Here is a 16678-nt window from a genome sequence, read left to right on the forward strand (position 1 = left end):
TCTTTTCTGCTGTAGGCACAGAGGCCTGTGTTGAGAAGGGACTGTGTGGGGCATGGTTTGTAGGAGCCAAGGGAGGCCGGGAGTCTGTCTTCCACACACTCAGGGCCCACCTGAAGGATGACCACTCCCTTTCAGTTCTGCGAGATCCTGTCGGCCCCGGAGGTGAGCCGCTGGGCAGGGCCCATTATCGATGTGCTTCTGGACTACGTGGGCAACGTACAGCTCTGCTCTCGGCTGAAGGAACACATCGACAGCTTTGAGGAGTGGGCGGTGATCAAGGAGAAGGCAGGTAGGCCCACCGCCATGGCCCCAGGCCTCCGAAATGCCACTGCAACTAACCTCCCAGTGCCGGGCCTATGCTGTGCTGCTGCAGACAGTGTCAGTGCCCCCTTGGGTGACCAGGCCCCATTTGGTCAGAGTCCCGAAGCCAGGCAGTGATGGAGCTGGGATCCCAACCTGGGCCTGACCAAGGCAGGTTACCCCCTCCGTGAAATCTTCCCACACTATTCAGAATATCCCTGGCTCCCCGAGGGGCCTGTGGAGTCTGTCGCCCACGTTTGGGGCCACAGAGAGGCAGCGTGGCAGGTGGGGAGGATGGTGCGAGGGGGCATGGACAGGGCACTCACCTGGGCCTCTTACCCAAAGACGGCTTCTGGCCCCGAGGCCTGCCACAGGCCCGAGAGTCTGCATCCTGCCTGCCGCCTAGAGGGGCCGACGCTGCTGGCCTGCAGGCTGCCTCTGGAGCAGCCCTGGTCCAGGAGATAGACAGGCTTTGAGCTCTGCAGACCCCACCCACTGAGCAGAGGGGTTTGGGCAGGCTCAGGAGTGTGAATGGGGGTGCCTGGCCCCTGTCTTCAGATGAGACCATGCTGTGTCACCCACCAGGGCCCAGCTCTCGCTCACCAAGCTCCTCCTGGATCCTCACTCCTGCTCCTTTCCCCTGGCCTCTCATTGGTGCAGGGCCTGAAAAGCAGCGGAGTTGATGTCTTTGTAAAGTTAGTGAGACAATGTCAGGGGAAGGGTGGCGTGAATTTGCCCACTCCCTTGGGCCCAGCTCCCAATGAGAAAGTTCATTGACTGTTGAGTAACTGACTGCGGGCACCACCATCCTTGGCCACTAGAGGGTGGAGTGGTGCACACCTAGATGTGCGGACCTCGGGTCCTGTCCTCTCCTCTCCCTTTCCCCGGAGGTCCAGCATAGCGCGTGCGGAGACCTTAGTGAAGCAGATGATTCTGAACCAGTGCCTATCTCAGTGACTTTACAGCCTCTTCTGCCTGCAAAACTCTCCACCTGCCTTTGCATTTGATGCTTGGGTGCTGCCATGGTTTTTCTGGGGAGAAAGCAGACAGAGACCCCGGGAGGTGGCAGGCAGTGGCCCTCAGTTCACCCGCCCAGCCTTCAGGGCTGCATGTCCTGTGCCCTCAGTGGCTTTTTGCATCCCTCCCACAGGGCAGGTGCTGCCTTCCCAGCAGGGGCCTCTGTCCTAAGTGGCATCAGAAGGCAGTGGGAGCATCAGAAACACCACAAAGGGGCATGGACCCCTGGCTAGGCCGTGCTCAGCCACAGGCCTCTCCACACCCCTTGTCCCCCATGCTCCCTGAGGCTGCAGTGGCCTCTGGGCCTGGCATGTGCTGTTTTCTCTACTTACGATGCCCTTGCCTCCCTTCCTTACCTGGCAAATTCCTGCCTGCCCTTCGGAACCCAGCACAGAAGGCACCATCCGGTATGGTCCTTCCCCTCTGCCCTGGGCAGGAACTCCTGCACCAATGGGCCCCACACTGGCCTCAGCAGGCCAAGAAGCCCAGCGTGTGCTTGTTGAATAAATGAATGAATGAATGAACAAATGGCATTCTTTGATCCAACAAACATCCTCCCTGTGCCCAAATAAATTACCCACTCACTGTTCAATATGTGAGTCCCTAGCCCTGCCTCTCCCACCCCAACCTTTCAGCTGATAAAAATGCACTGGACAAGGCATTCCAGGGGACTGTGGAGTTGCAGCTAGGTGGGGTCTGGGGGTCCTGCTCCTTTCCCCTGGCCTCTCAGCATCAGCAGGAGCCTGCAGTGGAATTCCACATCTGAAACTTCAGACTCCTTTGCTGAATGAGGCTGTTTGGTGATCCAGGCTGTAGGTGAAGAGGAAGTTGCACAAATGAGTGGGATGTGAGCCCTTATCCCAGGAACATCTGGACAAGACCAGGAAGCTCATGAACCTGTTTTCCTGCCTGGGAAGTGGGTGTGGCATCTCCCCTGTCTACTTCCTGGGGTAGTGTAAATGGGTGCTGTGACAGTGGGAAGTTCCCTTCCAGGCTCTTCAGCCGCAGGAACTGGGGTTACCCCTGACAGGCACCTCTCTCATAGCCAGCCACACCTGCTGGGCATCCTCCATGGGCTGAGATCACAGATGCGCACCTTTGTGGGGTGCAAACGACAGTCAGCATCTCTCTTTCTCGCATTTTTCCAGAACCTCCAAGACCTCTGGCTCACCTTTGCCGGTTGCAGGTTCGAAAAGCCGTTGGGAAATGTCGTCTAAAACTCTTGGACACGTTGCCACTCCCGGGCAGGCTGATTAGATACCTGAAATATGAGAACACCCAGTAGTGGGCCTTGGGAAAAAGGAGTGGCCCCTTGACTGTTTCCATGGCAAGATGGCAGCATCCCCGGTTCAAGGGCACTGGAGACAGAACAGGGCTGCAGGTTGTCTCCCTCTCAGCCGGGTCTGCACCAGCACTCTGTTCAGAGTGGAGAGCACAGTGTGTCCAGTAGGAGAAGAATCGTGCGTTTGCAAATTGTTGAGTTGATCCCAGACCAAATGGCAAAGACCTCTGTCCAGGGCAGAACTCAAGGTGGTCTGGGAAAAGGAGGGGCCACGGAGGGTCCCCAGCCTCCACCTGAACTGTGGCTGGAGACCTTCTAGGAACGAGTTTGCCTTTCCAGAAGGACCTCTCTTCAGAGCATTCCCTGCACCCCTACCTGTCTCTGTGAAACCCTCCACCGGATCTCAGCCAGGGAGGGACCCTCGGTCCCGGGGGCTCCTCTGAGTACAATAAATGTTGCACATGTGAGGCCCTGCAGAGCGAAGTTCTTCTCGCCAGACTTCCCTGAGGCCTGAGGTCCTCACCCCTGTTCCCGGCTGAGCAGGTGGGGAAAGGGTATGTGGACCCCTAATCTGTCATCTGTGTTGGGTGTGTTAGGTAGCTTTCTGTTGCTGGGATGAAATATGTGAGATTCCCAGCTTTTAGGAAGGAAGATTGATTTTCGCTCACAGTTTCAAAGGTTTTTGTCTGTGGCCCCATCACTTTGGGCCTGTGGTGGGCAGTTGGTCACAGAGCAAAGCTACCTGCCTCATAGTGCCCAGGAAGCAAAGAGGGGAGGGGGAGAGAGAGAGGCCAGTGACCTACTGTCAACCAGGTCTCACCTACTGAAGTCTCCATCACCCCTCGACAGCATCACCAGCTGGGTACCAAGCCTTCAGCACATGAAGTTCTGGGGGACATTAAGATCCAAACCGTGACGTTGCTCTTTTGAAAGAACTTCCAAGAGGATGTTTCCTGCCTTGACCAGAAGATACCTGACTACCCAACTGGTTTTCTTTCCTGGTTAAATCACCATGGAAACAGGAGCTTCACGACAAGCAGGGTATCTGTGCCCATGAGTCTCCCAACACCTAGGATTGTCTTACACACTGATTTCCTGACACTCCTGCTTGCCCCTGTTTTGCTGCAAAAGTAGCTATTGGTGGGGGAAAAGGTTAACCCTGGCTATTGTAAGAAATGGTGCTGGAGCAATAGCCACAATCAACTCTTCCAAAGGCTTGAAGCCCTGGCCCTCGGGCATCCTGTGGGGTGAGCCAGGCAGAAGCAGCATCTCATTCCAGGCAGGAGGGTCACTGCTGTCGTAGGGTTTTCTTGGGTCCCTGGCTGAGACCTAGCACACCATTTCCATGGGAGTTGCAGTAACTTATCATGTTTGCTTTGCGTGTGTGTGGCTAAAGCCACTGTGGTCTGGGCCACTCCACAGCCACACCAGAGCAGGCCACCTTGCTGAGAGCCTGCATCTGCCCCCCCCCCCAGGATCTGGTAGGGTCTTCATCAAGGTTAAGGATAGTTTCTGGCCTTCAGAAAATAAGCAGCTGGGCCAGTGGGGGAGCACTGGCTCCAGGCCAGTGTGCATTTGGGTTCTCATGATGTTGATGACATACATCTACCACTGGGTCATGGCATGGGGCAGCCACTTGCCTAGCCGTGACCTTCTTAGGCCTTTGTCCTGCCTTCCCATGATGCAACAGCTAAGCCTGGCCTGAAGTTTGTGCCAGTGGGTCAGTCCTGGTGGGTAAGTGCTCATTGCCGCCCTGTGGTCCATATTTTGACCATCACTACCATCAAGGGGACTGACAGCTGTCACCTTCCACAGAGACTGCCACCTCCCAATGCCCTGTGACCGAGCCCAGGGAGGGTCTCCAGCCTCAGAAGGTCGCACAGCATCACAGAACCCTTGCCACTCAGGAAGTCTGGCAGCAATTCCATTTCATGCAAGATGCATGGCCTGGGGTGGGAATTGGAGACTGAGCAAGTGGGAGGCCCCAGCTGCCTCGGTTTTACTTTTAACCATCCCAGCTCACATTTTGGTGAGCTGTGTGCCTACCACTGGTACTGGGCTGTTTTCTGTCTGTTTGTTTGTTTATCTCTTTGCTTTTAATACCAAAGCTTCCCTAGGTGCCTGGGGGTGTTTTCCAATGGGTGAACCAGTGCCATGGGCTTCTTTACCCAGGTAAAGTCTCAGTAAGGTTCCTGCTTTAAAGAGAAGCCTCCCAACTTTGGAACAAATGGAACTGGGGCCGTCCCATGGGGAAGCTGAGCCCCAGCAGGGACAAGCTGGTGTCAGACAGAAGTTCAGCAGTCTGGGCTCAGGCAGTACTGGGGGAAGACACGGCTACTGAGGTTGAGTTCTTCAGGGAGTGTGGTTGGTTGGAAGGTCCAGGAGCCCCTTTGCCATGGGCAGCGTATTGTACAAACATTCTTCAGCCATCAGCATGGCAGGGCCTACAGGCACTGCCACATATCATGAGGGGAGACTTCTGGCTGATGCCATTTGGGAGCACATATGTGCTACAGGATACCAGGCATGCAGATTCACATCAGCAACTCATGCGTGAGGTCTGTGACTGGCCACATTTTGTGGATAAGGAAATTATGGCACAGAGAGGTTAAGTAATTTGCTCAAGATCACACAGCTGGTTGGATGGCCAGGGCCAGCATGCAGGCTTTGCTATACAGGTTGGAGGTTAAAACACTGGTTTTGAGGGCCTGCATGATGACACAGCGGGCAAAGTGGGGCACATGCTTCATCCAGCCTCTTATCACTCTAAGGCCAAGATGTCCAAAGCTAGGGGTCCAGGCTGAGTATCTCCCCCTCCTGTGTGCCAGACAGTTGCTCAGAACAAGTCTGCTTGTGTCACACCAGGATCTGTGGCCCTGAAGTCTTCTGATGCCATGAGACTTAAACCACCAGAAGCCTGCCTACTTCCCCATGAGTGAGCTGCTGCTCCCTCGGACTCCCTGCTCTGGTGACAACTTGGAAGAAAACTAGGCAGGGCAGAGGGGCCCTGGGCAGCTGCTCATCTTTGACCTCGAGTTGCCAGGGAGGATCCAAAGGAGAGATCCTGGGGTGCAGAAGAGGTCAGTACACCTGCTCTCAGCCCCATGCTACAGATTAGGAGACTAAGCCCAGAGTGAGACCTAGCTTATCCAGCGTCCTGCAGCTGATCAAGGCAGGGTCTCCAGCCAGGCTGGCCCCTGCACCAGGCTGAGTCATAAGCACTGTTCATCAACTGAGCAGCTCTGCACCCCAAGGGCCCAGCCTCTGTCTGCAGAACAACACAGGACAGTGAGCAGTGGAGGCCCCTCCAGTGGCTTTGCCAGTCTGGCACTCTCAGGGCAAAGTTCAGGGCAGCTTTGGCGCCCCTTTCTGTGCACTGTCCCAGGCAGAAGCCTCATAGCCCATTCACAGGTGCTGCAAGGTGCCCAGGCCTGGGAGCCATCAGCACGGAACCGAGGATCTGATTTAGCTAGGGATGGTTGCTTGGGTGTTTTTGTATTTTGTTTTCTGTGAGGTTTTTTGGTTGTTCTTTTGCCTGTGGATGTAGAACCAAAGACTGTGCTTAAAAGAGGGAGGATTTGACCAGCTTTGAAGACACACCTGTGATCCCAGACTCTGGGAGACTAAGACAAGAAGATCAAAAGTTCAAGCTCAGCCAGAGGCAACTTAGTGACTTTGTGAGAACTTTCTTCAAAACAAAAAATTTTTAGAAAGGGCCAGGGATGTAGCTGAGTGCAAAGGCCCTAGATTCAATCTCCAGAACCACACACACAAAAAACAACCACAAAACAATTTGGACAAACCACCAAGCGACCTGTTTCACTCACAAGGGACTGAACTCCTGGTTGGGCCTATCTTCCTCTGACCTGGGCTGGGCTCACACAGCAGGGCTGCACCGGTAGCTCCACTTCCCTTGGATCCAGAGTAGCTCAGGCCCTCCAGCAACCCAGGCCTGCCCAGCCTCTGCCTTCTGACACGTGGGCCAGAGTCCTTCACCGCCCACCCTCCTTCCTTTGAACAGAGGCCAGCTCTAGGTATCACCCAGGCTTCAGGTTACTATTGGCCTCCCCACTAAGCAGCATTCACCCTGGGCACAGCCAGGACTTCATGGGTCTGGGGACCATTCCACTGCATGACACCCAAGATGTGGAAACTGCAAAAGAAATGTCTTTATTCTATTAACATTCTCAATATTTACAAAGAACAAAAAGAACAACAACTGAAATTGGCTTAAACAGTGGGTGTGTAAGTGGCATTTGGGTGGCTGGTGGGCTGAGCCAGGTCCCACTGCCGGTGGTCTGCACAGGGTCAGGGAAGGATCTGGTGGGGTCTGGCTGGGCTGGGGAGAGGCCAGCCCTGTCCAGCCCCACAGTTGCAGGGTCTGAGCCAGTGACTGCCTGAGAAACCCCTGCCCCAAGACTGTCCTCAGAATGCACAAAGGGAAGGGGCCTTTGGAATGCCCAGGCCACTCCTCTGCCCAGCCCCTTCCTTCCAGAGACAGCTCCTTGGGTCCCTGATGTCCCGCAGGCCGCAGGAGGTGGCCCAGACCCTGGCAGCCTAGCTAGAGGTAGCCGAAGATGTTGAAAATGGGTGGGGGCATGGCTGGCTTGGTGGGGATAGGCTTCAGAACCACGGGTCTGTACACCTTCTGCCCTGGGCCATCCACGCGCTTGCAGAAGTGGGCCTGCTCTGGGGGCAAAGCTGGGCTTTTCCTCCACAGGCCAAGGCTGGGCATGGGGCTCGGAGGCAGGGCCCCTGGAGGGCCAGGGTAGATAGGCTGTCGATGGTACTGGAAGGGGCAGCAGCTCCAAGCATCAACACAGCCGACCAGGGAGACCCCGGGCATCTTGAGTGGCTCCTTGTCAGCCAGTGCCCTTGGGGACATGGGCCCTGGGGCAGCCTCAGGCACCATGGACTCCAAGCCCTTGCAATTTTTCTTACTCTCATAGGGAGATCGCTCCCTAGGGCCCAGTCCCCCCTCCAGCCCCATGGCGTAGCTGTGGGTGGGCCTCGGCTCTTCCCAGAAGGAAGCAGGCAGCTGTCTTTTCCGCATGGGCACCTGGCCAGGCTTGGCAGCTCCTGGGCCCTGGAGGTTCTGCTCCTTGGAAAGACATTCCTCCCCAAAGGGACTCCCCAAAGCCTTCTCCTTGCAGCCCCCACCCCCACCAGGGCTGGAATCGGGGCCGGGATGGAGGGCCAGCCGCCCGGGCCGGTCCTGGGGTCCCCTTCTCAGGTGAGGCTCAGCTGCCCTGCCAGGAAGGCCCCTTGGGAGCCGGGAGTACTTCTGCGAGAAGCGTTTGAGCTGCTTCTGCAGGTACTTGCGGTGGTCCACAGAGCGGCGGCAGGGTGCGGACTTGTCCAGGGCGGCCTTGATGTCGCTGGACGCCAGGTTGACGAAATTCAGCAGCATCTTCACATCAGTGTCGGATGCCATCACCAGGGGGCCACTGCATGGGGCTTTCCATGAAGAGGGTGCCTTCTGCAAGGGGCTGGCAGCTCTGAGGAGGGTGCAGGGCTGACCTGGGGGACAAGGCAGGCCATTGGAGTCTCTCTGAGCAGCCACACCCAGCCCCCCACCCCGAAGGCCACCAACCTGGATGCAGTGTCCCCACCCCACAGCCCTCAGCCCGGAAGGGAGCCCTGGGCGACGGGACACCTGGGCACAGCAGAAGTGTCCCTGAGCACCTGGGATGCCGTCGGAGCTAACAGCCTCATCAAGCCTTCTGGGGTGCTGCCCTTTTCTTGTCGCTGAGGCTTAGGGAGGGCAAGCAAGTTGACCCAAGGCGACCCAGCTACAAGTGGCATGGCTGGGCCGCGCTCCCAGCCTGCGGTGTCTCCCACAGGCCAGCTGTGCTCGCTACTGCCAAGCCGCACAACTCGCCAGCAGGCTTTTTTCTTTGCTGAGAAGAGGCGACTGCTCCACTTTACGGAAGGCCAAGCCCCTTCTTCCCTGGCGGTGGCCTCCCCCTCCCACCACCCCGCCCCCCTTCTCAGTCCCACGCTCCACCTCCAGCTCTCACGCAGGACCGGGCAGGACCCCTGTCTAGCACTTAATCGAGACCTGCCTCGCGGCTGCTCTCAGGCTGTGGGCAACCGGGACTCCCTGGTAGAAGCATCTGCAGCAATTTCATGCCTGCCGAGCCACCACCCACGGCACTGCGCTCCTCCCCCAGACCCCAGCCTGCCCTTGCCCCCACCCAGGCGGCCAGCAGCCGGGCCTCCACACTGACCGAAGGTGCGGGCCGGGCCCGCCGACAGACGTGGCCGGCAGGTTCCCCACCGCAAACCTGGGCAGGCCCGCCCGACCGAGCTCCGCGCCGCCGCTGAGGGAGCGGCGGTGCAGCCCTCGAGTGGGCTGAATGGAGGACAACTCCCGGGGCTGGGGGGCCCTCAGGCCAATCAGGAGCGCCTCTCCAGATACAAAGCATCCCAATCAGGCTGCGGCGCCCCGTTCCCACATTCTTTGCCCTCACAAATTGTCACCATGGGGACCATCACAAAAAAGACAGCTCCCAAATGCAATCATTTCCCGGTAAATTTCTACCCTTCAGCCCCACTCTCCTGGGCCTCCATGCCCCTCCTCCCCTTGACCTCGGTTCTCTGGTTTCTCGAGGGGATGGTGTGTGTGTGTGTGTGTGTGTGTGTGTGTGTGTGTGTGTGTGCACTGTGCGTGAGTGTAAAATGTCCGGGACTGGGACAGAGGAGGAGCTGGGCCCAGTGGAGATGGGGTTGCACACCTCCCCTGAAAGACTCCGGGCCTGCAGCTGCCATGCTCCAGTGCAGACAGACAATTGGACGGGGTAAGCCAGGGCGGGCTGCTTTCCCTGCTGTCCTTGAGCGTTGAGTGGCTCTCTCTGTCTCTGGCTTTTCTCTCTCTCCCTCTGTCCACCACTCTTGCTCCAGGATCCCCCAGGGACGGGGCTCTGGAGGGCCTGAGAGATCGGGAGGTACACTGATGTGGCGAAAGGTAGCCGAGAAGGACTCGCTAACAGGGTGCTGGCATATCCATGGGAAGGGAGCTGGAGCTCTCAGGAATCTTGTCTTTATGTTTGCTTCCTCAATTGAGCTGCACAAAGCCTGAATTGCCCATTCAGCGTGGCCGGACAAAAGGTTGGCGTTGCACGGCCCCTTGCATTTGTAATCAAACAGTTAGGGACTTAAATCGAGTCGTCATGATGGAGAAAGAGGTGGACAAAGCCCATAGAATTGCCATCAGCAAACATTTTCCTGTGTCATATTAGCCAGTCTCCATGGCTCCCCCTGGCCTGGGGACAATGGCACAAGTTTGCACACTTGGCTACTGTCACCGTGCCAACGCCGGCGTGGCTGCAGGCAGGGCCACTGGCTCAGAGCAAGCAAGGGAGCCCAGAGCCAGCGCTGACCCTGCCCACCACTGGCTGGAGAGAAGGTGAGGCCTGCAACGGTGAGGGAAATGCTAAGGGGTGAGGCCTTGGTTCCAGCTGGCAAGGCAGGCCCTCTCATGTCCCTTGGCGTTTGCCTTGACTCTCCCTCCTCCTGTCCCTCCTTTCCCCCTTTATTCTGCTGCCTTCTCCTGTGCCCTTCGGTCAGCCATGGGGCTGGTGTTCTAGATCCCACCCTCACTTCTGCAACACGACCTAAGCACCAAGGGCTCCTCTCAGCGGTCCCCTCCCCAGACTGGGGCCATTGGCCGTGACACGGCTGCTGTGGGCATGAGGCACTCACCCCCAGTGGCCCTGACCGCAGCATCCTTGGCAAGGGTGAGAGCCGAGCCCCAGAAATCGGGGGGCCAAGTGTTTCTGCTACGCAGCTCAGCCCAACCTGACTGGGACAGGCAGGCAACACTGCTCTGAGCCACTGAGCACACTGTGCTGGAGAGATCGCTGTCCTGATGTCCTGGTCACCAGGTTAGGCTCCCCTCACAGCTCCTGCTGACCAAGGCATGAGGTCAGTGTGCACAGCTTGGGGTTCACACACCCCATAACCTGGCACCCGCTTCTCAGCTGCCTGCTCCATCTAGCTCTGCTGGGAACTGGCTTCGCTGGGCTTGGCCATGCCCCCCCCCCCGCCCCCAGCCTTCTGCTCTCTGCCTGGGCCGTGCGACTTCCTCTCTCCGGACACCTTTCTTCTGAGAGCATTGAGACATTCTCCAGCCACACTGCCAGACCTGCTTCCTGCCGGATCCTGTACCTGCAGTTCACTCAGCCCTTCTAGCCTTGCCTTCTCGGGGTGCCATCTCCTCGCCTCTCAGCCAATGGCAGTCCTCACCCTGTTCGGGTCTCCCTGGGGGTCAAGTTTGGTCTTAGGAAGTCTTTCCATAGCTCTGTTCTTCCACCAAGCACTTTTTGAGGAAAGAAGAGAAGTGAGAAAGGGAAGAGAAAATGGAATGAAGAAAACAGAGCTGCTGGGGACCTACAATGTACCACGAGCCACATTCAGTGCCCTCCCATCAAAGGGCTCACCTGACCTAGGACAGGTGCCTTTGTGGCCATTTACTTTCCCAGGGCCTGACAACTCATAGCAGGCAGAACTGAACTTAAGGCAGCTCTGTATGCAAAGTCCACATAGGGCTCACCACACATAAGGCTTCCTCAAGGTCCTCCAGGGTGCTAGGCACTGACCAAGGGCATTGGCCCTGAGGGCCTCATGGGCCAGGTTTTCTGTCCAAGTCCTGGGTGACTCTCAGCTTCTGGCCCGGCAGCCCGGCCTTGGAGTCTTCACAGATGAGCTCCCCTGAAATTTCTGATAGGCCACACAGACAGGGGGACAGGCAGGGGAGGAATCATTGTGCCCCCTGCAGAATCCCTTCACACCCTCCTCTCATGCTGGTCCTGGGTCTGGGCAGACAGGAAGTCATTTCCCCTACTTCCAGTGGGTGACACACCCAGTGACAAATGTCAAACCTCTTGACTTCTGGGCCCAACTCAGCCAACACTGTGCCCTTGGGCTTTGTCAAGACCCAGCACAAACATCTCCAGGAAGCCTCTTGCCAACTCCCAGTAATGCTCATGACACCCTCTCCCAACCCTGTGTCCACAGAGTCAGAGATGAAGTCTAATCTCCTCCTTAGCTAAGCACAGAAGGCCCTTTGTAATCTGACCCCCCACCAGAGCCTGGCACAGAGCAACTTCTTACTAAATGTTTCATGCATTAAGTACTTTACTCATTCCACTGAATAGCATTTATCCAGTGAACTGAAAACAGCTGCTCCCTGTACTGTTCTTTTATTGTTTTCCCAGGTCCACGAAGGTGAACCCCAGGGAAGCACAGAGCTGGGCTGTAGGTCGCTCTGTGACTCCAGGGACTCGAATGCCCTTAGCCAGTGAACAGTGCTCATGGTTGCTGAAGCTCTGCTCAATGATGGATTCTCCACACTTCTTCAGGGCTGTGGCTCTCATAAAAGCCAGGAGCACATTCCCCGATGGCATCCCTACTTCAGTTCTGGAGAGCTCTGCAAAAGTCAGCAAGCTGAGCTGACTCAAGCCAAAGAACTCAGTGAGCTGGGGCGGGCACCTCTCCCTGCCTGACCAGGGTCACTGCAGAGGTCTCTGACTTCTGGCTCCAGGCTCCTCTGACACCAGACTGTGGTAGTGGGAGGTTCCGTTTGGTCCAAGGACCAAGGACAGAGACCCTGCAGACCTTCCTGGGTGTCACAATTATCCTCTTTTTTTTTTTTTTTTTTGGTACCAGAAATAGAACTCGGGACCTTGTGCTTGTGAGACAGATGCCAGAACCACTGAGCTAAATCCCCGGCGCATATTGTGCTCTTAATAAAGATTTGAACAGAGGTGCAACTCTGCTAGGAAATTTGCCTGTGGTCCCACAGTTACAAGATGACAGAGCCAGGACCGGATGCTGACAGCGAGATCCAAGCCCTCAGTCCTGACCATCACGAGGTGCTGCTCTCTAACAACTGTCAGCCAGTGCCTTGCCCGCCTTCCTCCCTGGCTGTGCTATGCCAGTGCCACAGGCACACCCTCCCATCTCAGCCAGCCCATCTCAGGGAGCACATGCAGGCTGCATGGGGACTCAGTGAGCTGGCAGTGCCTCTAAGGGACATGGGACACAGACATGACAAGATGACTTAAGTAAACCCACTTACACGGCAGCAGTTCGGGTCCAAGCCCAGCCTTTGGCATGCTGTCAGCCAGAATAAGAACCCATGCTGGGATGGGAGGTATCCGGGGAAAGTGAGCCCCTGTGGCCACTGGAACCAAACCTCCCGACCAAGGCTGATGACCCTCATGGCTATGCCCACAAGCAGCCAGAGACCTCGTGAGGCCCTACACAGGTCACAGCCTGGTAGAGCCTACACCCATGGTTGCAGCCCAATGGTAGGGAGAGAAGCAACTGCTTATATGAAAGAGATTGCAGCCATATTGTTGTGTCACTGAGCAGAAATCTGGCTTTGGTGAAAAAATCATTCACCTGGGCCCCTGCCAGGGTGTGTGATCTTAGGTCAGTCACTCACACACTCTGGGCCTCAGTTTCCTGCTGGATGTCACTAATAGCATGCATGAAGATTTATGTAGGGCAGGTGTATCACAAGTCACTTTAACTTACAAAGGTCCCAGACTCGGAAATGATTTGATTTCCCCTAATATAACTTAGGGCAGATTCAACATCATAAAATCAGGTAACCCTATTTGTAGTCCCTGTATATGAGAAGAGGTGCCAGGGCTGGGGTGTCTGAGGGTACAAGCCTCTGGGACAGAGGACAGACTGACAACTTCATCCATCTGTGAGGCTCAGGAGAGATGAGCTACTGGGACTCTCCTGTGGAGAAAATGCTGAGAGCATAGCTCCTAGTCTTGTTCCAGATCTTGGGAGAGGCACTGGGCCCTTCACTGGTGAGATTCGAGCCGTTGGGTTTTACACACACTCTTTATCATGTTGGGGATGCTCCTCTCTGTCTCTGTCGCTAATTTGCTACAAGTTTCTGACTTTGATGGAGATTGAATGCTGTCAGTTGACTGTTCTGCACCAATTGATGTGATCACGTGGTTTTTCTTATTTAGACTCTTTAAACTTTGTGTGCCCACAAAATTGCACGATGTGTAGCATCATACAATTTACTGCTTTAGCCATTGCCAAGTGTGTAGCTTGGCAGCATTAAGAGCATTCATACTGCTGTGCAGTCACTGTCCTTCTCCAAGACTTGGTCACGAGCACACAGTGAAACTCTGTCCATGGTAGACAATGACTCCATTTTCCCCTTTCCCACTGGCCCATTTTGGTCATCATTCTACTATTTGTCTACTCCAGGTAGCTCATGTAGGTGGAACACACAAGATTTGGCCTTTTATGTCTGATTTCTTTTACGTAGTATCATTATCTTCAAGGTTCCTCCATGTTGTGGCATATGAGAGAAATTCCTGCCTTTGCAAGGCTGAATAACATCCCTTGGTTTGTGTATACCACATTGTGTCCATCCATCTGCCGATGGTCACTGGTGCTGCTTCTTTCTGTAATCCTGTTGATATGATGGATTCCACTGATTGCTTTTCAAAAATTGAACCAACCTTGGATTCCCATTATAAATTCCCCTTGGTGTATGAATTCTTATTATAGATCTCTGACTTCTATTTGCTAATATTTTGTTGATTCTTATTGTGTTTCCTTATGTTTGTGAGTGGTATTGGTTTGATGCTTTCTTTTTGTGTTATTCTTGTTTAGCTCTGGAATCAGGGTCACATTGGCTTCACATTGGAAGTTCTCCCTTCTCTTGTTTTTTTGAAGAGATCAGGCAGAATTGTTTTTTCAATCTTCCTTAAATGTTTAGTAGAATTCTCCAATAAAATCAGTTGGGGCTAGAGATTTTTCAGAAGGTTGTAAACTACAAATTCAACTTTTAAAAATAGTTATTAGATTGATAAGATTGTTTATTTCATTTTAAACTCCTTCAAGGAATTGATCCATTTCCCCTAAATTGTTGAATTTATGTTTACAAAGTTGTTCATGGCTTTCCCTTCTTTTTCTAGTCTGCCAGATCTGTAGTGATTGATGTCACATTTCATTTCTGACTTGCTAATTTGTATTTTCTCTTTTTTATCAGTCTTTCTAGGAAGCTATTATTTCAAAGAATCTTTTTCATTGATTTTTTTCTATCATTTTTCTATTTTTTATTTCATTGATTTCTACTTTTATCTTTGTTATTTCCTTGGGTTTATTTTGCCTTTTTTGTTTTACTTCTTGATGTAGGGGCTTCAGTTATTGAGAACTTTGTTTTTTTTTAACATAGGCATTTTAGGGCTGTAAAATTTCCTCTTGGCACTGGGTTAACTGCATCTCAAAAATTTTGCATGTTGTGCTTCCATTTTCTTTCCTGGAGATATCCTCTTTGGCACATGAGTTATTTAGAAGCATGTTGCCCTAATTTCTAAGAGTTAGACTTTTCAAGCTTTCTGCTATTGTTTGTCTAGCTTGATTGCACGATGATCAGAGAATTTATAGTCTTTTACATTTGTTGAGGTTTATTTTTTCACCCAGAATATGGTCTATTTGGGCCCATGTTTCTTGGGCACTTGAAAGGAATGGGTATTCGGTTGCTGGCTTAGTAGTGTTCCTTAGATGTCACTTACAGCCTGTTGGTTCATGGCATCGTTCAGCAATTCTGTGTCCTTTTGATTTTCTGTCTTTTAGCTCTCTCATTGCTAGAAAAGTGAGTTGAAGTCCCCAGTTTCAATTGTGGATTTGTCTCTTTCTCCTATCAGTTCCATCTACTTTTGCTTCTGCTCCATGTCCTCTGTTCATGGACCTAGGAGTGGGGAGGCTGGAGCATGTTATGAAAACGGGGCAAGTGAAGCCTCCCAGAATGACAAGGGAATGGGAAGAGCCCTGGCTCTGGGCACTGCTTGGGTGGGAAATGACTGTCCCTTTCTACCCCTGAGACTGTGTTGGTCACCTTATCTCACTGAGCCTCAGTGAGATGGGGATGAGAAGAGCCATGTAGGACTTTTGTGAGGAGTTAGTTATGTTCCATGATTTGGTTCTGTTCCAAATCATGTAGTGTGTGCAGGGCATACTTTGGGGGGCTGGGAATAGTGACGTGAAGAAGACACCTGTGCTAGCAGCCCACTAAATAGTCTTCCAGCCTCTTAAGAAGAACTGGATCGCGTTCCCAAACTCCGTCTGCATCAAGCCCTTCACAATGAGGTGGGCGTTTCTCTGATCCCTGCTCTACAGGCGAGGATACTGAGGCACGGACTAAATGACTTCCCCAAGGAGTGAAGCTGGCATCCAACCCATATCGATCATGATTGTTTTGTGATTTATCCTCAGAGCCAAGGAGCTCTTGGTCTGATTCCTCACCTTGACCGTGCAGCGAGCTGTGGTTCACTGGCAGGGTTGATATGAGGATTAAGAGATCAGTGGTTAAAAGAAACAAACACAGCTCCTGGTGCAATTCAGAGCCTTCCCTCACCCTCACTTCTCTGCTAGGATGGATCTAAAGGCTGCCCATTGAAACCATGCTGGGTATGTCTCCTCCCCATGAAGAGGGGCTGGTGTGACAGAAAAGACATGGCAGTTATGTCTTTGTGCCCCCCAACTGACATTCCTGCCACTGCCCTGCACCTCTCCTCCAACCCACCACAAGCCCATCACCTCAACTGTACCCTCCCGTGCTGCTCTGACGCGGCTCTTCACTCCACCAGGGTGCTGGCCAGGAATGAAAGTCCGTTTAATCTCAACTGCCAACTCCAGTTTGATTGGCAGTGGCCGGCAGGTGCCTTATGGAAAGAGTCCAAGCCCCTCCCCCAGCTCAGTGTTCCAAATGCTCTGATCAGCTAGTGATGTCTACCCCGAGTGGATGCAGATGTACTCAGTGTCCTGAATCCAGTGTAAGATCACGGGATACCAAGCCTGGTGTTCTCCTACTTTCACCCCTGAGATTTTAATCAGAGAAACAGAACCTCAGAGAAGGGAAGTGGCTTATCCAGGCTCATATTCCTTAATGTGGCTTGGTGCAAAGCCCTGGGTTCGATACCCAGTACAGGAAAAGTGGTGAAAGGGACTCCTTCTGTAAAATGGTTCTAATTCTGGTCATTCTGCTGGGTTTGCTGGGATCATTGTGACAAAGATGGGTCCCAAGGATGATCT

The 16678-nt window shown here is 53.8% G+C and overlaps 2 protein-coding genes across 9 annotated transcripts in view; one reads left to right on the forward strand and one right to left on the reverse strand.

The window, feature by feature from the left end:
• Asb2 (ankyrin repeat and SOCS box containing 2) overlaps positions 1-3070 on the forward strand; it is a 34381-nt gene extending 31311 nt beyond the window's left edge. The window contains exons 9-10 of the mRNA XM_004837050.3: positions 136-289; positions 2466-3070. Of these exons, the coding sequence (XP_004837107.1) occupies positions 136-289; positions 2466-2602 (291 nt within the window). The 3' untranslated portion in view covers positions 2603-3070. The remainder of the gene's footprint in view (positions 1-135; positions 290-2465) is intronic.
• A 3674-nt stretch (positions 3071-6744) lies between these two features.
• Fam181a (family with sequence similarity 181 member A) lies at positions 6745-16309 on the reverse strand. 8 transcript variants are annotated; one of them, XM_021244991.2, is made up of 4 exons: positions 11154-11829; positions 10847-10919; positions 10304-10506; positions 6745-8119 (listed from the first exon to the last, which is right to left on the reverse strand). In XM_021244991.2, the coding sequence occupies exon 4, from the start codon at positions 8031-8033 to the stop codon at positions 7161-7163; it is 873 nt and encodes a 290-aa protein (XP_021100650.1). In that variant the 5' UTR covers positions 8034-8119; positions 10304-10506; positions 10847-10919; positions 11154-11829; the 3' UTR covers positions 6745-7160. The 8 variants fall into 8 exon arrangements, with proteins under 8 accessions (XP_021100650.1, XP_012921228.1, XP_004837102.1 ...); XM_013065774.3 differs by lacking the exons at positions 10304-10506; positions 10847-10919; positions 11154-11829 and adding exons at positions 15890-15916; positions 16195-16286; XM_004837045.4 differs by lacking the exons at positions 10304-10506; positions 10847-10919; positions 11154-11829 and adding exons at positions 15890-15916; positions 16184-16269.
• Between the last annotated feature and the right edge of the window lie 369 nt (positions 16310-16678).

This window comes from Heterocephalus glaber, unplaced genomic scaffold (genome assembly GCF_053883595.1).
Source record: "Heterocephalus glaber isolate CG9 unplaced genomic scaffold, H.glaber_assembly_v1.0 deba00001608, whole genome shotgun sequence".
NCBI lineage: Eukaryota > Metazoa > Chordata > Mammalia > Rodentia > Bathyergidae > Heterocephalus > Heterocephalus glaber.